This window comes from Pinus tabuliformis, chromosome 8 (genome assembly GCF_031772625.1).
Source record: "Pinus tabuliformis cultivar Carrire ecotype Pingquan chromosome 8, CPIR1, whole genome shotgun sequence".
Lineage (NCBI taxonomy): Eukaryota > Viridiplantae > Streptophyta > Pinopsida > Pinales > Pinaceae > Pinus > Pinus tabuliformis.
This window is the reverse complement of record NC_142294.1, coordinates 1,026,208,199-1,026,232,132: the sequence shown is the minus strand read 5'-3', so window position 1 is coordinate 1,026,232,132 and position 23,934 is coordinate 1,026,208,199. Positions and strand designations below refer to the sequence as shown.

General features: G+C 37.8%; 1 protein-coding gene across 2 annotated transcripts in view; it reads right to left on the bottom strand.

The window, feature by feature from the left end:
- Positions 1-23,934, bottom strand: part of LOC149238874 (UBX domain-containing protein) — a 129,884-nt gene that overhangs the window by 32,662 nt on the left and 73,288 nt on the right. For both annotated transcript variants that reach the window (XM_089373212.1, XM_089373213.1), the window contains 2 exons: positions 20,781-20,924; positions 20,527-20,629 (listed from right to left, as the gene is read on the bottom strand). In XM_089373212.1, the coding sequence (XP_089229338.1) occupies positions 20,527-20,629; positions 20,781-20,924 (247 nt within the window). The remainder of the gene's footprint in view (positions 1-20,526; positions 20,630-20,780; positions 20,925-23,934) is intronic.

Sequence of the window (23,934 nt, the reverse complement as noted above, 5' to 3'; positions counted from 1 at the left end):
AACCGCAAATGCTCCTTATGCTCTTCTTCATTCTTGGAATAGATTAGAATATCATCTAAAAAGACTTGTACAAATTTATCAAGATACTGACGGAAAACACTGTTCATAAGATTCATGAATACGGCTGGCGCATTTGTTAACCCAAATGGTACCACAGTAAATTCATAGTGCCCAAAACGAGTCCGGAATGCCGTTTTAGAGATATCATTTTCAGAAATCCTTAGCTGATGATACCCTGATCGAAGATCAATTTTTGAAAAGACAGAGGCTCCTTTCATTTGGTCGAAAAGGTCATCGATTCGCGGCATAGGGTATTGATTCTTTACTGTAGCGCGATTCAAGTCCCGATAGTCTATGCATAATCTTAAGGATCCATCTTTCTTCTTCACAAAAATTACAGGAGCGCCCCAAGGTGAGGTACTGGGCCGAATAAGCCCTATATCGAGTAGTTCCTTCAACTGGATTTGCAATTCCTGAAGTTCTGGAGCTGTCATTCTATAAGGCGTTTTAGAAATCGGCTGGGTACCTGGCTTTAATTCAATAGTGAGATCCACTTCTCTTACCGGGGTAATCCTGGTAGTTCCTTTGGAAATACATCCGGGAACTCGGCTAACACCGGATATTGTTCTAAGGACGGTCCCTTTTCCTGGCTTACTTCGTGAACTGCATAACCCTGACAACCCTTTCTTAAACAACGCTTCACCTGCATTGCCGAAATGAAGCGTAAGGAAATTTCTCTCTTGATTCCTTGAATTTGGATTACTTCTCCCTCATCATTTAAGCCCAAAATCCTTTTTCCATAACAATCTACCCACGCCTGGTGGGCTTCCAGCCAATCCATACCTATGATAAGATCATACGTCCCTAGGGCGGTGACATAGACTTTTAGTTTGGTCGAACAGACCCCTAGGTCAATTTCGCATTGATCCACACTCAAGCCCACGGTTTGGAGTTCTCCTGAGGCCATTTCCACTTGGTGGAAATCATTTTGTCTACGAGCTGCCAGCCCACATTTGTTTAATGCATATGACGAAATGAAACTATCTGTGGCACCAGTATCAAATAAGATTTTGAGTTTTACACCATTGATAATACCTGAGGATTCCACTACAGTGGATTGATGGGCTGCTTGGTCGTGGTTGACTACTGCATGAATTCTATGATTACTCCGCTTGGCTGATATCGGCTCCCTCCCATTGCTTTGCAGTATGTCCGAGGACGCTTCTGGGCAGTTACGCTGGAAATGCGGCCCCCCACATCCCCAACAATTGAGCTGTGCTGATCCTCTTGAATCGGGGTGTGAATTTCTAGAGAACGAGCCACGTCCTCCCATGTTGGTTCCTCTCGCACCCCTTCCTCTACTGGTAGTCCCTCGCGATGCCCAAGGTCTGGTGCTGGATGATTCCGCAGCTATAGTGTTTACAGCCATGGGAACTCTTGTCCCCATCCCTGGGGTATACCTGCTACTGTAAGGTGGCCTCGAGCTACCTCCTCTGAAAAAGTTCCGTGGGGCCTTCCCTGGAAGTCCTGATTGTAAAGGCCCTGCTGGCCCTATATCCTTTTTGATTCCAAGGTGTTCTTCTGCATATCGGCTACATTCGACTGCCTCGGCTACCGATGATGGTTTCCACATACTTACCAAGGCTCTGATGCGAGGGTTTAACCCAAATATGAAACGTTCAGCTTGACGTTCATCAGAGTCTAAGTAGGGAATGTATTTTACCAGCTCCATAAACCTTATTTCGTACTCTTCCACCGTTTTACTTCCCTGAATTAGTGTATGAAAGGCTCTGGCTTGCTGCTGTTGAAAATATGGAGGTAAATACTTTGCGCGGAACCTTTCCTCAAACAGATCCCAAGGAACGTTGTCTGATGTAAGGTGTAGCTGCTTTTCCAGGTTTCCCCACCAAATCAGGGCACTTTCCTTTAGTTGAAACACGGCAATTTTTGTCTTTGCTAAAGGTGAATATTCTCTTAACCTAAAGCACCGGTTCATCCCTTCCAACCATGCCTCAGCGCGTTCACCAGCTCGACCTCCCGAAAATTCGGGGAGTCTAATTTTCTGAAGCTCTCTAGAGATGTCTTCTCTCGATCCTCTGGGCTCCAAATTATGTGGTTCCGCTGAACTGGTGGCTGCATGCTGAGATTCCTCTTTGTTTTTAGCCTTAGTTGATTCCTTTAATGTTTCCAACAAGGCCTGCAAAGAGTTCATTATCACAGCCAACTCGGGCGCTTGAGCGTTTGATGTTGACGGCTGCCTTGGTGGTGACGATGGTGAGGGGGATGGCGACGGTGGCGGTGGCGATGGCGACGGTGGCGGCATTAATGGTGATGATGCTGCCTGATCACGTCGTCGTCGCTCATACGTCTTTACCATCGTAATGGTTCCTGAACACAAATAAAATGTATCTATATAAAAAAATGAGGCGGATAACCGAATTTTAACACACCAATTTCTTTGCAACTTCACATTTAAAACGGGTATAGTTTTGCTATTTTTACCCGCTAGGCGGATCTTACTGGTACCGAGGTCAAGGAGGGTGGTCACGCGACCTCCTTGTCCTAATGCAGGATTTTCTAAAAATGAATAATGCAGAGTGTATGGTTATTAGCCCCTAAGGTACGACATCCCAAGGCTTATTAACCTAACAATACCCACAAAATGAAAATGTTAGATGTCTCAATCACAAGGTACATCGGTAACATACCCGTCATACCTAACCTGACTATTACTTTTAAGGGGGTCATGAATATTTATGTCCCTAATATATTACTGGGATGAGGATTTAATCCATAAAAGAAGGGTTGGTTCCTTTCCTTACTAGCCTAAAACCTAGGAAAAAAAATGATGTGTTCCATAAGGCCCATGTCTCATTTATGACAGACGCAGAATTTTCGCCTTCTTATTCTGATCTAGAATTTACTGATATCTCTGCATAGTCTATTGTGTAGAAATATTTAATAAAATTTTGTTATATAATTATGAATAATGCACATTTCCACAGACAGATTTTTGGAAAATCTCATACTATGTAGACTGACATTTCATATATCAAATTTGACTGCTGGATTTAAAGTTCAACCTTGAAAATTACTCTTACTTTTACCCTACGTACAAGGTATATATTTAATTTAATATTTATTATTATTATATATAATATATATATATATATATTATTTATATTTATATATATATATATATATATATATTTTTTTTTATTTTTTTTTTTTTACTTACTGCCTATAATCTACATTAAATTTCCATGTAAGCATGCATGGTCAGTCTCATCCCAACGTGAATATTCACCCAACGTGAATATTGTTGTTGTTAGAAAAACGAATTCTATGCTTTTCATAAGAGTGTATTATTATTTTAAAAAAAATTAGCATAGAGCTTTTATGATGTATCCTAGGGTCCCAATAGCAAAAGGCTTTGTCAGCGAGGTTTTATATCAATACCGGGCGTATAAAACAAAATAAAACATGCTGACATGGTAATGTTTTAAGGAATTTGTTCTTAAACAGTTTCATGGCTTCATAGTAGAAAAGCAAAGTTTTCACCCGCTCTTCCTGGTACCTGTCCCTACATCCACGTGTTACATTATATCCACAGCAAACCCGTAAGATACAAGGGGCGTGCCAAGCCCGTGTACCATGTGGCCACCATACTTCCAAACCGGCACGTAATTCAAATCCCACAGGAGCCGTAGCCTTCACGTCTCCACCAGACTGCGCCTTTTCGACACAGGTCCAGTGCTTTGACCAAGACCAAGCGTCGGTCACAGGGAAGGAGCCTATGGGGTATATGCAAGACGTGTCCATTAACCTTCACAGTTTTAACTTTTATCGTGGTGCTCCAATATGAAGTTGAAACATAATTTGGATAACGGCTGACGGTGTATTTGTTTTCCAACAGCCCGAACAATAAGAAATCCTTGCGGTTCTCTGTCTCTCATAATTTATATATCATAAAATTGCGGTTCAAAAGTCGGTGGGATGAAAGAATCCTCAACATAACGCGTGCAATCCGCCCACTCTAATTTTAAACATTACCATATGTAGATTAATCTATTGCTTATGTTATATATCATAAGTTATATATTATAACTAATTTCATTAACAACTTTTAAAACAAAATGTTACTTTTGGTAATCTCACGGTATATAAATTTTTCAACTATGATTACCATTACATTCGTTTAATGGGTAACCGTATGGCATCTCATGGATCAGAAAAGGCCTCTGAAAGTAAATGGGCCACCAGAAATTTAAAAAAAAAATAAACATAAAGTAAAATTATTGGTGTTTTAACTCTGTCTTTTGTGCATTGACTCATGAACCAAACACTGTCGTATTAATTCACCAATAGAATCGAACTTGAAAAAAAAATCATTCTAATTTCTGTCACTACTCCAAATACATATAGAGAGCTAAATATTTTACTTTTTATTATTATTAATTGAATTAGTTTTCGTATAAATGATATAAACAATAAAGTATCCACCCAGGTTCTAAGCCTACCTTCTGAGATGGGCACAAAAACAGTTTAACAAGATTATGGGAAAATGATGAAAGATTATATTACAAAACATGCCCAAGTCAACTTTGTAAACTATCGTATTTGTGAAGCATGAATTTAAAATTATATAAAGCTTAGTAAAACTAGAATTTCGTTCTGTAAAATTTGTTTTTAAAAAAAAAACATTATTATGCCTTCTGTTGATGATGCAAACTATGAGTAATAGATATAAACGCTAACCTCACTCATACGCGACCAAGGCAGAGCCGTGAAGAAATTAAAACATCAATTAACTTCCGGGCGTATTAATTGAGTAATTTCATGGATGCACACTAGAAGAGGGTTACCTCGCTCCGTTTTCGACTCTGACGAGTAGGAACGATCATTGCGATTCTTACAACAGACAGCACGACAAAAAAAATATATATATATATATTTATATATATATTTTAGGCAGCATTATTTTGAGGCCTTATTAAAATTCAAAGTTTACTTGGGGTTGCGTCAATATTTCAAGGTGCTGTGGTAAGTTAAATGGCCAATATCGTTTTTAATTGGGGCCAATTTCAGGCAGAGAAACCTTTGAATATTTTTAGGCAACCACAACGTTACAATTGATTCGAGTTACTGGTTTGAAAGCCGCATCGCTGAGTCATTCAAATTTCCACAATTCGAAGTCTGGAGCGCGTATACCATTCCGGTGGAACCATTCCGGTTACCAAGATTTCTGTCGGATTTGTTAGCTGGGAAATGTGCTAGGCTGGCGAGCAGGAGATTTTTAGGCAGCAGCTCAACAGAAAATTACACGATGCCATTCAATCATAAGCCGTAACTCCGCAAACGCACATGCTCAGACCAGAGGTTCTGAAGAAAATGAAATCCAGAACGCGGTGGCCCTTGGGTAAGGTGGCCAGCGGTAAGGCCTGAACATTTCTTGGACGAGAGGTGACAGGACGAATTAGAAGGGGATTCTTGAGCGACTAGAAGGCGGAATCAGCAGGTCCAGGGCAGAATTAAATCACAACGCACAGGAGCGTAGGGTTGGGAGGTCCGAAGGTTTGAACAGGGCTCTGATACCATGTGTAGTGCCCTGTTTATGAATTTGCAGTAACCAGATAGACACGCATATAAATTTGAAAACAGTGATACATAAAATTGAAATCTGCACCTACCTGAGCTGCTTGCCGACTTCCGATTCCGCTGATTTGATTCAATTCTGAGACGACCAATTCCACCCAACCTGACAGAGCAACCTGGTTGCTCAATCCAGAGAAGCTCTCCACAGAGGCTCTCTGTCCCTCCGTGCCCAGATCTCAGATCAGTCAAGCTCCTCTACTGTAAAATCTCTTCTCAGGGTTTCCTGCTAATGAGTCCTTCCTTCTCTGTTTTCTCCCCCCCTCCACCGGGTCAGGCTCCTGCTATATAAATCCCCCTTGCCTGGCGGTGGCCGCCCTCCCACTTGCAGCCACCGCCTCTCAGCATTGAAGTTTTCTCTGCGATATTTCCCGTGATAAATTTCAGTAGGTAGGGTCTTTATGAGTTCAGATATTTTTATACGATTGAACATACGTGATATCAATGTTGGCACGTTGTTTCCATAGTTCATAACTTTTAAATTTATATATATACATAACATTCCTTTAATACATGGTATATCTTAAAAAGTTAAATGATATTTCTCATAACCTTTATTTAATATAATTTGCAAACATTAATGTTTTCACTTATAACATTTTATCAAGTATCTGCTATAAATATTTAATGATGTATATATATACTTATAACATTTCAAAATATGTTATAATCTTTTAATGATATATATATTTTTATTAAATGCTATTTGTAAAGTCTAACTATATATACCATAAATTTAATGTATATATATATATAGATATATTCATATATTATAAAGTTTAACATTTTAATTAATGGGTCAATTAGATGGGTTGTTACACACAGCACCTTTGTTTTCTTCGATGGGTGCATTATTATGCATACATAACTATCAATTCCTGACATGGCCAAGTGTATCATTAGGTCCAAATCAAGGTTGTTTCCCCAATACAAAACCAGACACGGATACCCTACAACACAAAACTAGCCCTACAACACAAAACTAGCCAGATACAAAATTTCAATGCTTCTTCGACTCTCAAAGGGAGAAATCCTCCACAGTTGTCAATGGTGTGATTTTCTCTTCCTCCACAGTGCAAGTACACACCAGCGATCGTACCAGATTATGCAGACACCAGTGGCTCTGATACCAATTGTTGGTATTATGAATAGCCATGAAGAAATATTTACAGAGAAAATCACATAATCACATAACAGCAAAATACTTCTAAAGATCACATTTTATTAATCACAATGACAACACATCACCCTCACACCAATGCAATACATGAGGCCTTGTAATATAGCAATGAGGTGCTCACAAAAAGATTTCCAAAATGGCTAATTGGTTCAACCATCTCCATAACAATCTCCACAACATCTCCATGAATATCTCCATAAATCTGTCCACTGATTCTATGTGATCTCCATCCCTAACTTCTCTCATTATCCTCATCTTTGGTCATATGAAGAATTCTAGAATAAGTCTACTTTCATTATAATAATTTCATCATATCATAAGTATGAATTATTCCTTCAGACTCTAGTGCAGACAAAATCTACTTGCAATAACAATAGCATTATGGTAAGCAGTATATTCCTGTCAATTGGGTTTAGCTCGAGTAATTGGAAGGAATGTTTTTATCCTCCCCACCCAACTTCAATTCTCGCAAGTGGCATGATGAGCTCTAACGAGTATATTATTGTAATGGCTTCATATCTAGCTATTGACTAGCCTTATGCCCTAAAGATTCTACAATTTACATTGGGTACCATCCTCCAAATGAAGGGAAGTACTTGTGGATTTTCCCCAGGCATGTAACCTGGAAAAAAATAGCAGTATATTCAGATATCACAGATTTTGTGAAAATTCCTACAACTGGAATCCTATTGTAGCAAGTGGTATTATTTCTTCTAACTGATAAATTAATTATCTAGTTTATTGCTACGGCAACATCGAAATAAACACACTGCAACCTTCACAAATAAAATTGCGAAAAATAAATAGCACTAGAACTGAGAAAATACTAGCACACACATAAAAATGACACCATTATTTTTGGACAAATGTCCCTAAAAAAACCCAACTTGGGAAACCCGGTTCAGCAATGAGGGTTTTATTATTATGCAGCAATGAAAATTTGAGTACAATCTATGGATGCCCAACTGGCAATCCAAAAAACAAGAAAATCTGGGCAAAATTATTTTAAGGTAGTTACCCTTTTTCCACAAGCAATCCTAGTCCAACTTCCTTCATAAAGCTCGGCCTCCCAAACTCTTTGCGTCAGCCTCTACGTTGCTCTGCCAGACCCTATGATGTCAAGCCTCCAACCTGCCCTTGATGAAGTCGTTTTGTCTATCTTTGCTGAGGAAATCGCCTCTTCGACACTCCGGACCCTCTGCCCAGCCTCTGGAACTGAGAACAAATTTCTCTTCAGGAAATCAAACTGCTTCTCTAAAGCAACTACGCTGCCTCACTAGGAATAACGCAGCCCTCTTGTTGTTGCCTCTTCAGAATTGGAAAACTTCCTCTGGATCATTGTCCCTGCCCCTCACTATCTTTGCTTCCTCACTGAAACTCGAACTCTCTAGCAACTCACTGCTGCTACTCTAGAAAATTGAATTCTCCAAGGGACTCTAGTGCATTCCCCATCACTACATTGATCCCTTCTTATATCTTCCCGTTGGGACTCCAACGACCAAGATTAAATCTTAATCGATGGCTCAGATCATTTCTAAATCAATCCATGTGAGTTTTTAGAGCATTCTCACCTTGACTTAATTAATTCTGATTAATTAGCCATATTCCCTAAGTTCAAACTTAGGAAATATTTAAAAAACAACTAATAATCTAATTAAGACATCTCTAGGTGGAATTTCCATAAACAATTTCTGGGTTTTGGAGATCTCATGTATTATAACCTCTCCACCAAATTTCGTGGCTAGAACACATCTGATGCTACAAAAACTAACACTCCCTCTTAGCGACGAATGTGTTCTAGTGTTGCACATCCTGCTACAACACCCTATCTTTATATCACCTCTTGTACGGTGTTGTCAGTTGATGTCTGGCTACTACTGCCCACCAACCACTGTGCAACTCTGATGCCGCATCTGTGTTGCTGATGACCCTGCTGTACTGCTGCCAACACTATATCTGCACTGCAACTCTGTTGTTGCTGCAACTGCAACATCTGCAACCGAAAAGCATCCAAAACACTGAATCAATTGTGTTCAGTATGATGCATCTGTCTCCTGAGTCCTGACTGCTACTAGCCTCTACATTGTATGAAGAGGCACTAATAATGCAAATTGAAAACATGAAGCAAGGAAAGTCAATGGGTGATGCTATTTGTGACACAATTGACCTACTGTAAGTGGTTGATGCAAATAAAACAAAAGACATAATTGATGATGAGATGGAACCATTAATTAACAATGAATTGATGAAGGCAAGTTTTGTTGCAGATGAGTCACAAGAAAAAGCACAAAATGACACCAAAAGCAATATAAGTGAATGTGAACATGGATTTTCTTCTGAAGTTACAAAAGAGAATATTCATGAATGTTTGGAAAAACATCAAGAAGTACAGATGATCTTTCCAAAATCATTGTCAAACCTTGAGAAGAACTACAATACAAAAGGAATCAATATCGCTTATAGGATAAGGATCCTAAACCATATGAAATCTTTGCAACTCTATGGCTCACTCTTGCTAAAACCTTCCAAGTCCCACAATATCTAGGTTGAAGTTTCTCCAGCCTTATACTTTTAAGCAACTTATGCTTGTAAAATTCTCATCTCAAGAATACCCAATCTCCCACCTCGAAATCACATTAACCATTGTTACAATCTTGTTGATCTACTCAACTCTTGTTAAAAACATTCCAAGTCTCGTAATATCTAGGCCCAAGTTTCTCCACCCATTTACTTTTGAACAACTTATGTTTGTTAGGTTCAAATATTAAGAATACCCAATCTCCATCATCAAATACACATTCACTGCAATTATAATCATGCTAGGATTTCATCCTATCATGGACCAATTCAAGATTCTCCTCTCATTCCTTCAATATCTACTGCTTTTCTTATAGAAAATCCTTACCAACATGTACCTCAAGGTCTTCAATAGTCAAATAAGTCAATGGAAGAGGGTCATAACTAAAAGGGCCTTAAAAGGCAACCTTCCGATAGAGGTATGTTATGTTGCACTAAACCAATTTTCTGCCAAATGCAACCATCTAGGCCTCAAAGCTTGCCCATGTGTAACACAATTTCTCAAATACACCTCTAGACACTTGTTTTCTATTTCTATTTGTTTTTCTACTTGCAATCAAGGTGGCACCAACAAGTTTATATTTTTTTTCCAAAAAACATTAAAAATTTAATAATTTATATCTCGGCTACAAGCAATACTCTTTGGAGACCCATGTAACTTGCACATAAGTTGTTGGTGTGATCATTGAAATCCATGGCAATAAAACGAGCACACTTAGTGAACCTACCAACCAAAAAATAGATAGAATTCTTTCCTCCCACTAGGGGCGACGGAGCATTAAAAAAATCCATGTTGATTCACTCCCACTTCTAATTGGGAATACGCTATGATTGAAGCAAACCTAGACTTCTAATAATCTTCATGTTATTCCTTTGGCAAGCGTCACATATAAAACAAATTCCTTTACATATTTCTTAAGCCCCTTCCAAAATAATTTTATATTAACATTGTAGTAGGTCTTAAAAACAATATGTTGGTATTGGGCAAAGCATGGTACCCAACCATAATCTTCTCTTCCAATTTAGAATTAGATATAAGAAATATACAACTCCCATAAAGAATCTTATCAACCACAAATCCATACTTTTTGGCATCTCCATGTGCCTTCTTCAGATCTTGTGCATAGTAGCAACCTTCTCATTATTGGTAAATTTAGCAAAAACATCCTCTCTCCGTTTGGGTTCAATAATATATATTGACAACAACTCAAGAATAAAAGATAATATTTGCAATCACAATATTTATCCCATTCCTATACTAGATTTCAAAGTCAAAGCTTGTAACTTGCTTGCCCACTTTGCTTGTTGTTCAGAAAAGGGATTTTGTGATAAGAAATATTCCATGCTCTAGTAGGTTATTTGGATGATAAAGTCTCACCCCACAAAAATTGCTTGAAATTTTCTATAGCATCTGTGTTATGAATATAATTTATGTAAAAGTAAATATAGATAATAAATAATAATCATAATAATATGTAATTGAATAATAATTAGTTAAACAAAGAGGCATGTCTAAAGAGACATGACCGTTCATAAAGGGACACCTGCATAGGGTGTATAAGTAGGCCCTCAATTTCAATTGTATCATCATTCTCATTCATACATTTTAATATATTCTTGTATCCTAAATGGAGATCTACATATTCCAAGTCTTTTGGAGTATTTAACTTGAAGAGCGAACTTTGTTCGTTCTATTTGGTATCAGAGCAGTTCGGTCCTCTAGGCTGCTTAACCATTGCACAGAGCCACCTTCTCTGATCAAGGTCTTTGACCGTCAAATTCGTCAACATCATTGCCGTTAAAGCATTTCGCTACCAGAATTTGGAGTTTCTCCATATCGCCATTTAGGCCTTTAGCCATTCACAAAAATTATTAAAACAAGAAAAAAAAGTCAATATATTTTGGAAAAATAAAAAGAAAAAGTCAAAATATATATATATTATAAAAAGAATGAAAAAAAATTATAGAGAGAAATTAATTAAAAATATAGATATATATATATATATATATATATATATTAAAAAAAACAACAACAACAAAGGATGAAATAAAAATATAAATAAGAAAAAAGACCCGCATCTCGGTCGTCGCTATCTAAACACCAAGCCCACTGACACGGTAACCCTATCCGTCAACCAACATGACCCCATCTCCTATAGTCGACAGAGTAGGCAGGCCACGTAGCCTGACAAACCAACAAAGTGCCGCCAACATAACCAATAAAAACGCCATAGTGCCTTGTTGGTGAAATTAGTAGTTGGCTTCCATTGAAATTAATAAAACCCTCCACAAATTTGTAGTCATAGGTTTGCCAAGCTATACAGTTATAGTGCAATTCCTCAAAGAAGGACATACAACGAGAGAGCGTGAGAGATTCAACGAGGGCGACCAGCGTCAAATACAAGGAAAGAGAAACACGCCCTCGCTTTCTACAGGGCCAGTCCAGAGTCACTCGTTGATCCAACATATTTCTGAGAGATCTAATTGCAGAGCATCCGAGGGAAAGAAAATCTAGTTCCAGTCGTGTGTCGACACTACAACCTACCGCAACCACCTTTGCCCTCCTCCATGACCACCATCGTTCACACCCAACCATCGTCATTATCGCGTTGTTCGTTCCATTTGTTCCCTGTTGCTTTGTCAACCAATGCATTCTCCCTCTTCTCCCATCCATAAAGACTCGTACGAATTTGCAACCAACACTAGCCAAACTGATCCATTCCAACTATTGTGTGGAACATGACCCATCAAGAAAGTCACGCCTTATCATTTTTCGTTAAAGTTTGAAGAAAATCTATTATAGTAAAAGCATTAAAAAATTAAAAGAGTGTATATATGTATATATTACAAAAAAAAGGAGTTTATTTGAAAAAAAATAAAAGGAAGGAAGAAGGTATTATTATAGAGGAAAAAAGAAGGTGATTTTTAAGTGTGAAGTTATAAGGTAGAAAAATTTTATTTCCTAAAAGGAACAATTTTATATTAAGGTTTGAAGTTTGAAGGAATAATAAGTTCGAAGGGGTATAAAAGGAATAATATAATTATTTAAAAGTAAGGATATCATAAAAGATACAAGCCAACTTAAGTTCATCTTAACAAGCAAAATAACATTTGATTCGGAAATCAAGACCGGAAGATTCTCAGAAACTAAATATAAGTTATAACTATGCCTCAGTGCTATTTAGAATTAAAGGATCTATTGCAGAAAAGGATATTACTATCGCTATCTCACCAACCGAGGATAAAAATTATATAAAACCTAAAATCACAAACCAATTAGTGATTCCCAAGTCATATATAATCAAAAAATTAGATTGTTATAACAACAAAAATTATAACATAGCCAATTTACAATTAAACATTGGAGATTATACATTCATATCACGATACTCAGTTCAGACCCTATGGAGAGATCAAGGTGACATTATTTTAGGTTCACCCTGAATGGAAACCCAAGGCTCCTTCATCCTGAATACAAAAAAGAAGTTTTTAACATTTTCATACAAAAAGAGAAAAATAACACTACAAGATGTAAAACTAAAGTCGGATTCAGTGACGCCAAAAGACATACAAGATATTTCAAAAGTAATTTTTCGAGAAGGTAAAAAAGTAATACAAAATATGCAAAGAGAAGTTGATAAGATCACCACTGACAAAAATGAAGAAGTTTCTCAGCTTAAAGACCATAGCGAAAAATTATTAACACAAATCAAGAAGCTTAAGAAGGACAAGAAGTCATTAAAAGACAAGTTAGAACAACTTACTCAAGAAGTATTGAAGTCTCCAGTCGTAACAGTCCAGGTTGAAGATAAAGGAACAAATACCGATCCAGTGAATGTCACAACTCAAGAAGAAGACAAACCAGTTGAAGAAAATACGCACTTAGATGTTGCAATTAAGGCAATGAACATCCCAAGAGAAGATTCTGTAACCAACTCAACAACATTCTCACTAGAAGAAAATCAAAAAATTGCCACACACCTAATAAGGGAAAGTCAAACAAAAAAAGTTCCCTATCAACATCTGAATCACGAGAGTAGACAACTCAATCAAGCTACGTATATGTACCATTCAGAACAGAAACAACAAATTGATGTTTTGAAGAATATTGAAGTAAGCTCAATCCAGTCCTATGATGACAGTTCGTTACAAATTTCTAGTGATCAGAATATTCCACAGAAGATTAATATAGGGTGGTCAAATCCATTTTCAGTGCGACAATTTTTCTTATCATTCAGAGGATCATATCAACTTGTATCAACGAAAATGACAATTCCGAGACAAAAAGACATTCAAAGCTGAAAAGGAGATCAAGCCTTTTCATCGACAAGCTTTGAGGACAAAGCCTTTTGAAGGGGAAGGCAAGGTTATGAATATAATTTATGTAAAAGTAATAAATATAGATAATAAATAATAATCATAATAATATGTAATTAGATAATAATTAGTTAAACAAAGAAGCATGTTTAAGGAGACATATAAGTAGATCCTCAATTTCAATTGTACCATAATTCTCATTCATACATTTTAATATATTCTTGTATCCTAAATGGAGATCTACAAATTCCAAGTCTTCTGGAGTATTTGACTTGAAGAGCGAACTTTGTTCGTTCTAATGTGCAAGAGCCAACATTTCTTTATCATAAATACATAATGATCGTTTCCTTACATTTGATTTTATACATTCAAAAGCAATTGGTTGTTGACTTTGCATGATAACTACCCCTATGTTATTTCCTAATGTATCGCATTCCACTACAAATGGGAAAGAAAAGTCTAGAAGTGCAAGTACAAGGCCAGAAGTCATTTCCCTTTTTATTAGTTGGAAGGAAGGCATCTTAGTGAGCGTGTGTTGGATTCAAGAGAGTGCAAAGGGGTTGGAGATCCAGATCTACGAGAGAGAGAGAAGATCTACTAGATCAAATCTAGAGTTTTGTAATCTATAATTTCTCGGTTGGGTCATTATCCCAGGACAAGATCCCAAGTAAGTTTTGATTTTAATTAGTGAAGCACTGATTTGTTGGGAAGAAAATTGTATGTAATTCATGTTATTCAAATCATAATTTGCTTCCGTTGAATTGTGTTAGGAACTTAGTCGTGTATTTGTTCAGTAATTAATTGTTGGGAATTAAATATCGAGTGTTGGGTTTGGGTAAATTCTAACACTTTGATCATCCCTACGCACTTTATAATAGAGTGATTAGCAACGAATACCTAGAAATTTTGTAATGGAACAAATCTTAAGCACAAATTTATCATGAAATTAAGTCTACGATGTTATTAATGTTGTCAAATTTCATGAAGGTCACCATCGTTCTTTCTTTCACATTGCCCTTTACCCTCAAAGTTTGTTATTGAGTGATTCCCAACATCACAAGAAGGGAGGCAGTTGAGATTTCTTGTTGTTCTTTTCTTTAATGTTGCATGTTACATCACAGATCAATTCAATACATTGTGGAATAGAAAAATTACATCACACAAGTTATAAGGGTCCCAAAGAAACCCTGCCTTAAAAATCCAATAAGGCAAGCATATGACCTTCACATGAAGAGATGACGAAAAGCAATAAGCTTGACTCTCACAAGCGAAACCAACTCTTACGTAAAGCTCCTCAAATCACCTAGGATAAAAGAAAAGGGATCCTAATAAAAGGTAACTTTACATCAATGCTTCCATAAAAGGCCAATAGCAGTCAATTGTGTTGAATTCCACAACGGTTTTTGAGTGTCCCAAACCACTAATGTGTCACCCATAAGAGGAAATTCCCCCAAAAATGAGGCAATGAAAAAGAAGTGAAATTCAACCTAAAGTCATATGCAAAACGTCTCTAGAATACATGCACAATTGTTCCATCTTGACCACAAACAGCGCAAGTGATATTTGTCCCACCTATTATATGAAGCCTACGCTTGATATCAAACCCTCGTTAGAAAAGAATCCACCTCCAAACTTCGTGCTTAAAAGAAGAATGTGATTTCCAAATGGATTGGCAGCCAAAATACCAAAAGATCCTTCACCCCCCACCTTTTGTATGAGTATGGGATAATGTCAACAAGATGCCTTACAATATCATAAAGATCCTTGGTCACATAATCAAAGAAGGGCTTATGATTCCTCCATCTTCAATCTCCCTAGAACAAGTGAAAACCATGTAACTATATTCTGAAAAAACGCTCATGAGGAATCATGTGACAAAGGCCCTCTAACACAAGCTTATCCTAACTTAAGAACTTTTGGGCTCAATGAAGAGCACATTAATTATGCCATTATTGTTTCTCATGATTTCACAAATCATTCAACAAAAAGAGACCTTTATTGGTAAAGCTTTTCCCAAAAAACCTAGCCAAAGAGGTCAACCTCACCACTGGGAGACAAGAACATTCAAATCAAAAATAACATTTAATGCAATGTAACCCAAGTTCCCTCAAACTACCAAGCCAAAAACCCAAACAAAACTTGAAAAGAAACTCTTTCTTTTGTAAGAAAGCAAACCAAAAATCACAAACACCTAAGCATTTCCAATTATGTCACACAACTAGAAAGGACTCTTAATACCCTAGATGTGATAAGCATGTTGAATCTAGCAGCAAACCAAAACTTTCCAAGGAGACCCACTTCATTGCATGCACTAGCCCTTCACCAACAAGGATGACTCCTCGTACTTTTATGTCAACAAACCCCAACCCCTTGATCTCTTAAAAATGTGCATACATGTCATTCCACCAATGGGAGCCCTTTTGGACTCCCATACTCGCCCCAAATAAAGCTTCTAAGAATGTCCTATAACCATTTGAAAGTTTTTGAAAAGGGAAGAGGCAAGATGAATAAAAGATGTGCCCAATTATTAGAATCTTGTCCACAATCATAACTTTCTTGACAAGAGAAAGATTAAGGAAGCTCCAAGCTTGGAGTTTCTTCTCAAATTTGACCATGATCCACTATCATTGATCAACTAAAGAATCTTTCACACCAAAATACATTCCCAACTACACATTGATATATCTTGGTTAAATAAGAAAGTCCTTTGCTAGAATTTTCTATACGTGTGATCTTTTTTCATTTTGTTCTCCGTAATATGTCTTTCTATGAACCCCTTACCCCACCGTGCATAGTTATCCAGTGAGTGTCTCGGGGTTGCGGCTGACTTGGTAGAATCCCTGGACTGAGCGACTTCCTATGGACCATTGGGGCACTAACACCATGAACTACGAAGCCAGTCCAAGACATGATGGAGTTTTCCACTCTCAAACTAAGTATCTTTCGCACCTTTTGTCTCCATTGACAATCCCCACACCAGATTTTATGGGAGATTCCACTTTTAATGCTTTTCTGCCAAACGGGTTGGGCATAGTTATTTCCTCTAGTGATCCCAACAATTGTCTCATCCTCAAATCTTCTTCTCTGGAAGATATAGCTCAATGCCTTCATTTGGAAGCTTCGGTGTGATGTAGCTCTAGTTCTGAGTGTAACAACCCTAACAGAGAAGAAACTATCAACTTACAATCAAAGACAGGGTTTTCGAAAGGGAAGAGGATGTGGATTCCAAAGCACAAGGGATCCATTAGCTTGGTTGTTGGCAAGTACATCATGGTTTTCAACGTTATGAAATACTTTGGTGGGATTTTGATTCGCTATTTTTGTGGCAAACAAGTTAAGGCGCATTCCCTTGGCTTCTGGCTTACTGAGTTTTGGAAAATATTGATAGGTTATGTGCCCTCCTATCAGATTCTGACAAGAGGCTAGTTGGCTTTTATTTTCCATAATGAACTAGACTATTCATTCATTATGGAAAAAGTTTGGAATTAGAGTCATGCCAATTTGTCTCTTCGCAAGCGGGCAATCAATTTTGATCTAATTTAGGAGCTGGTGGAGGTGCTAGCAGACACTTCTTCCTTTGTCACATCATTCGATGCTAGCTAACACTTCCTCACCCCATCATTCTCGGAGAGTTTGGAACTCACCACTTTCCACTGGAGACAGTGTTCGGTATTGTCTCTCTTCTACTCCATGTTCGAATCTTTGCTAATACAGTGAAGGGGCGTGGCTAGTATCTATACTTGGCCTCTCATTTATTTGAGTTCATTGCAATAGCCAGTCCTTCAGTTCAATCTCAGTGTTGGTACACCGAATTCTAAAATCTACTTGCTTTGGTTGGTATTATAACGGACCAGCTTCATCCTTTCAAATCTGCTTCTGTGCACCCGGCCACCTCTTACCAGCCAACCAAGAGATGAATAAAATCACCTGAGAGGATATCTACAACAAATATGTAGAGTTTCCTTGGCATAACCCTTAAGGTGGGTTATGTTAAAATTGTCCAAGTGATGAAGTAGCCTATCGATCCCCGTAGGCTATAGTCATTGATAAAGGGGAAAAGACCCCAAAATACCCAATGTCTGGACAAGTTTTGGGGCAATTGGGCAAAGAAACCCAAAGTTGGGGATTTGAGTGAACCTCACTCAATCAATTAAGCAGAAAAATCCCCTTAAGGAAATCTATAAATACAAGAGGGTTGATTTCATTTAGACATCATTGAGTTAGATCATTTATCTTTGTTAGTTTTTGACCCTGAGGCTCTGAGGGTTTTAACTTTTAAGACCCCTTTCTCCTATCAATTTCTTCTTAAGAAACAAAACCATATAGACCTATTTGGCTACACAAGATTGATGTCCTTCGTGGATTTCTCTAGGTCAACCAGCTCTGTTATAGAATAGCCAAAAGTCCATTTTCTATAGTTTACATGCCAATCTGGTTTCAGTACATAAGAAAGGAAAAATCATATCTATGGAAACATGGAAATGAAGGACAACACAAGGAGATTTAGGCACTCTAGCACATCAATGTCGGCTTTGATCATAGCCGCAATTGGCATCTGAGGGGAATCCATGGTCTGCCTGGGACAGCGGACCCTTATTCAGCTACAGCGAATTACCTTGTGACTGTGTTGTAGTATGAGAAAAAGTCATGGATCAATAGAAGGCAGGTGTTGTTTCTGTTACAAATCACCATACATGGATCAACAATAAAAACACGGTTTACTGTAAGTTGTAGCAACTTGAGACGATGGAAGGGATAAAACGAGAAGCTTCACCATGTAACGAGAGTCTACTCCCATTTCCCCAACCAACAAATAAACATCAAGAAGCCAATGGTCGACACTGGCTTTGTCACATATAATCTTATGTGGATGTAAAGCAAGCTTAGACAACAAGATATTTTGTGGTAACATGGGTCCCTGTGACATTTTGAGGCTACAGAATAGATTAGACGAGGACCGTGCGACAGAAATAAAGTGACGGGAAGGTTAGACAGAGACTTCAGTAACCGTAACTATGGAAGAACTCGGGAAGGTCGTAGCTTGCGTTGAATGAGGCACAAGTACTAATGCAGCAGAGGACAAACAGGGACGTGGTGCCAAGAGTAGTGACTACCTTGTAAAATTAGGGTATCAAGTGAGTAACAAATTGATAGTAATTAGGCTCAAGTTGTTTCATAAATAGCCCTGTGAGTAGTTGTTGGGCCAGTATTGTGATCAGAGTTGATGGTAGTTGCAATCACATAATCGCCAGTATTGGAGAACTGCCCTGGGAGCAGTTGTTGAAGTAGGATCGAACATATATTACAAAATTGTCGCATATTTATATTATTGTGAATTCTATACCTGTCTCAAACTGTTGCATATTTTATTGTGAATTCTATTGATGTCTGAAATTAAAAAGGATAGTACAATTTTGTGACTATAAGGGTAATTATCATTGGCAAAGGCTACTGTAAATTTTGGTGCAATATTTTTTTATGTTCCTGAAACCCTAGGGCAAAAATTACCCTGGGATTCTACAGCTTTCTATGTTGAGCACTTCGTGGTGACGAGGGATGAACTCACTGTTCGGCCCCATTACACGCTTCGCCACTGGATGCACGCCCTTCAGATCCCATTGGGGCAGGTTCAAAGTTGGCTCTAATTTGCCAGTTGTACGATTTCCAAAAGATTGAGACTGAAGAGAAGTTTATCTTCCACTACCCCATTTATTATGAGATCCATGGGGGATTTCATTGCCTGTTCAAGGGGGATCCAGACCCTATCCAGTTTCCTCCAATAATCTGACCGGAGATGTCTATAACTTTACATATATGAGGCCCTCAAACTTTGTGCCCACATTCTCCAACTTCCTCCTAAACCAGATCTTGTTCAACAGATTACATCCTCCTTTACGGTGCTTCCATCAGTTAGGGGCACAAAGAGACAAAATAATAGCAACATTGCCTCGGACTCCAGTTTGGTATGAAATCGAGGGACCATTCCCCTTCCCTAAAGACCTCAATGACATCGCTGGACCAGATCTCTTACCAGCAAGCAATCGAGGTCCCCTGGGCACCAGAGGTGGGTTACTTCTTCCCAGCAACAACACAACAGAAGGTCCAAATCTTCCCCCAACTCTCCCTCAGGACACCATTCTATCTTGAGTTTTATTCATTCTGCCTCAAATGTTAGGAGACATAGATCTAGTAGACCATGACCTAGTCCCCGGCTCTTTCTCCAGCTGGCCACACTCAGTCGCAAATTTTCCATGTTTTAGCATAAAGGCATTATGTTTTTGTTTTATATCTTTGTCTTATACATGAGCCCATTTGGCACTCCTGCTTGTAACAACATCATTGTACTCAGCAGTTCCATTGAGCTACTTTTGTGGTTATTTATTGGACATTAATATAATTATCTTCTCTTATCTGCGCTTCATTTTATTTTTCAGCATGCAAAGTTGGTTAGAGACAAGATTAGCAGGGAAAAATCTGATAAACCTGCCTAAGTTGCACATAATCCATCGCCCTTGATGGATTTTTGATAATGTAAAAATATTTTTCCTTTACAAAAAATATGATGTCATAATCCAATTGTATATTAGCAGTAAACCTATCTTTAAGAAAAATATGATCCTCTGTGATGCCTAAAATGTTACTTAAAGAAAAGAATGTGAAGTCTAATATAAAAGCTGGGAATTTTACCAAGAGCCAATTATATCAACTATGTGTAGAATGTCTACCAATATAGTATTCCTAGCTTTAAATTGTAGATGATAAACAACTGAACCATATCAGTGGAAAACAGCTATGCATACCATTTGCATTTGATGCGGCCCTCTCATCAAATTCTCTCTGTCTTTTATGAGGAAGGGTTGGATGGCGTTCCATGGGGCCCTTATCCATGTAAGGTATCAAGTCCTGAAACAAACACGCCATTGAAAACATTCAAAGAAAGCTATAATTAAGTTGAGTATGCTTACCATCAACAGCCAACACACTTTACAATAACCTAAACCAACAATAGGTCACAACACTATCCTCATATCTACTGTGCATCAAGTCCAGTTACCTCTAACAATCGCTCTGGATCAATCATGCCATTCCAAGCTCGCATTTTTTGTCCAGTGATAGGATCAATAACAAGTGTTGTTGGCATCTTTGTCAAATGATAGTAGGTGCACACCTTTCTTCCCTCTTCAGTGTCATCATATATCTGCAGCATTGCAACCATTCAGATAAGAACCCAAAACATATAGAAGAGAAAAGAATCTGTATAAATTTCACTGTTTGAAAACCCCTCTGAGAACTACAACAACACTTAATGCAAAAACAGTCCCAATGACAAACCTAAGATTATTTTTTTGAAATATTTTGCCCTATAATATTTTTCAGTTTTGCAATATTTTGAATTACAACTAAAACTTGACAAAGGTTTCAACATTTTTATATGCAGTGCCATTACAAGTAGGTCCAGATTACAAAAGCATAATTGCAGTTGTTGGAAATCCTATTTTCTACCAAGATCAAAAAATTAATTCTTAAGTTCCAACTTCTTGATAATCAACCCACTTCTAATTGCAGTTGTTGGAAATCCTATTTTCTACCAAGATCAAAATATAATTCTTTCTTAAGTTCCAACTTCCTGATAATCAACCCACTTCTAATTGCAGTTGTTGGAAATCCTATTTTCTACCAAGATCAAAAAATTAATTCTTAAGTTCCAACTTCCTGATAATCAACCCACTTCTAATTGCAGTTGTTGGAAATCCTATTTTCTACCAAGATCAAAAAATTAATTCTTAAGTTCCAACTTCCTGATAATCAACCCACTTCTAAAACAGTGTTTGTCATTCAACCTTTAATTAACTTTGAAGTGAAGGCTCAATAATAAAATGTTCAACCCATCATTCTTAGAATCCCAATTTTTCCAGATTTGATCCCCTCTCTAATCTGTTAAGTAGAAGCTCAGTAACTCCAAAACAAATTCCATAAAATTCTGAACTCAGTATTTAAAAGTTGAGAATCCTTCTTTATAGATTGAAGTGTTTATTTGTTCAAAGAGACATTACATAATCACGCTTGACTACAACAAAACAAAACTGGGGAAGCCATGTTTCCACCTTCTAAATGAACTAGACACCACTTACAAAGGCATTGTGTACTGAGACAACACCAAACGGATTTGTAAATAAGATTTTCACCTTTCAGTGAGTGCATATATTCTGTTCAAAGAGGATTGTATATTCAAGCAGTCCAGTGAAGAGGTGGAATAACACTGTCTTTTCTCGACTAACCTATACCTCAGAGGCTCAGCATCTACAAAAACAATATTTTGGAAAGGAAACAGGGTAAGCACTACAAACAGATTTCTGTTGATTGGAGTAGAGAAGTAAGGGTTTTGTTTGCCTAAGTGCTAAGGCTAGCAGAGGGATCAACTAGACAGCCACTTTAGCAGAATATTAATTTAACTATTTCCTAAAGTTGGACTTAGGAAAAATTAAAAATTCCTAAGTTAACTTATGATTTAATTTCAGCCCTTCATCATGATCTAATCTCAGCCATTGAAAGTGACTTTAGGGTTTGGGTCGAAATTATAAGAGGAGATAGAGCAAGTGGCAAGTCAGTTGAGCACAAGCAATGTGTCAGATCAGCGAGAGGAAAAGGCGAGGGTTCAGCAGATTGCCGTGATTCAGCGTCCAAGAGACATAGATCAAGTGAGGGCCAAACTGCCTCAGCTCAGACAGCCTAAGCGCATCCTTCAGTTCGCACGTGTGTGCAAAGAGAATAGCCTGTGCATCTGTACTATTCGCATCTGTGTGCAGATAGCCAGATCTGAGTGGAAGTGCGTGGAAGAGAGATCGATTTATCTTAGAGCTGATCAGTTGTTTTCCTGTGGTGAAAAGGAAGTTCTCCCTTGCTGTAATATTTTTCTGAAGAAATTCCTCTTGCTGAGATAATAAAAGACACACAGAATTGCAGGTTTTCCCCAGAGGTAGGGTTTCCCGGGTATATCTTGTGTTCTTTGTGTGAGAGGTGTTTGTCTTCTAATTTATTTATTTTCTACTGTGCATGCTAAGTTAGAAAACTCAGTGTATTTGCAATTTAAGTTTCCAAAACAGTTGTTTGTATTTCTGGTTTTTACACCTGGAAAATTATGAATCAGTTACTGGCTTTTAAAAAATCTAACACGGTATCAAAGTATAGCCTCTGATTGAAGACCAAACAGAGTTTTATATTCAGGAGCAGGTTTTACAATTCAGAGGGAGCGTGTTTATAGATTGATTTGCCGTTAGGGTTTCTAGGCAGTGTGATTTGTTTTGTGCAGTGCGATTTGGCATTATGGTGTATCAGGGTCTCAGATTTGAAGACAATTTGGAGGGTGCATCCAACAACTATTTGTTGATTTCTGGTAGCATCAGATGTACTCCAAGTCTCAAAATTTGCAGGGAGGCTTAGACACATGTATTCTCCAATACCCAGAAATTGTTTTGGGAAATTCCACCTGAAGACAGTTTTATTAAAATAATAAAAAAATTAATGGGACCCTATGTCTAAACTTAGGAAAATAAAAATATTAATGGGTATTAATAAGAATATGGGTGAGAAACTTCTAAGTGGCGAGGATCAAGTCTGTTTTAATCTTAGCTATTGATTAGGGACTTAATCTCGGCCGTTGATTCATCAACAGGAAAAGTATAAGAGGAGGCTTGAGGGTCAGTTGGAGATACACTTGAGAGATCAAAGAGTTCGATTTTTCTGGGGCGAGGTTTGCTGAGAAAATCGAACAAGTGATATGTTGCAGCAGAGGGGCAGACAATTCCTTGAATGTGTTTGAGGTGTACTCCCCACCATTATTTGACCTCGTCTTGCCAGTCTGGTTCTCAACCAAGGCCTCAAACTCCAGAAATTTCGAGAAGACTCCATCGTTTTTTTCCTGAAGAATATCCAAGTCTTTCTCGAGTGATCATCTATAAAGATGACATATTACTTGTACCCACTAAGCGATGTTTGTAGAGAAAGGACCACAATATATAAACGAACAATGTCCAAGATACCCTTGGCCTTGTTATCTTTTTTAGGAAAAGATGATTTGGCATACTTGCCAAGTGTGCAACCCTTGCACACATCATGTTGATCTACACTGCATTGTGGTAGTTCTATTGCTATCTCCTTGAGAATCCTTAGCGCACCATGATGTAAATGCCCCATGTGCCAATGCCATA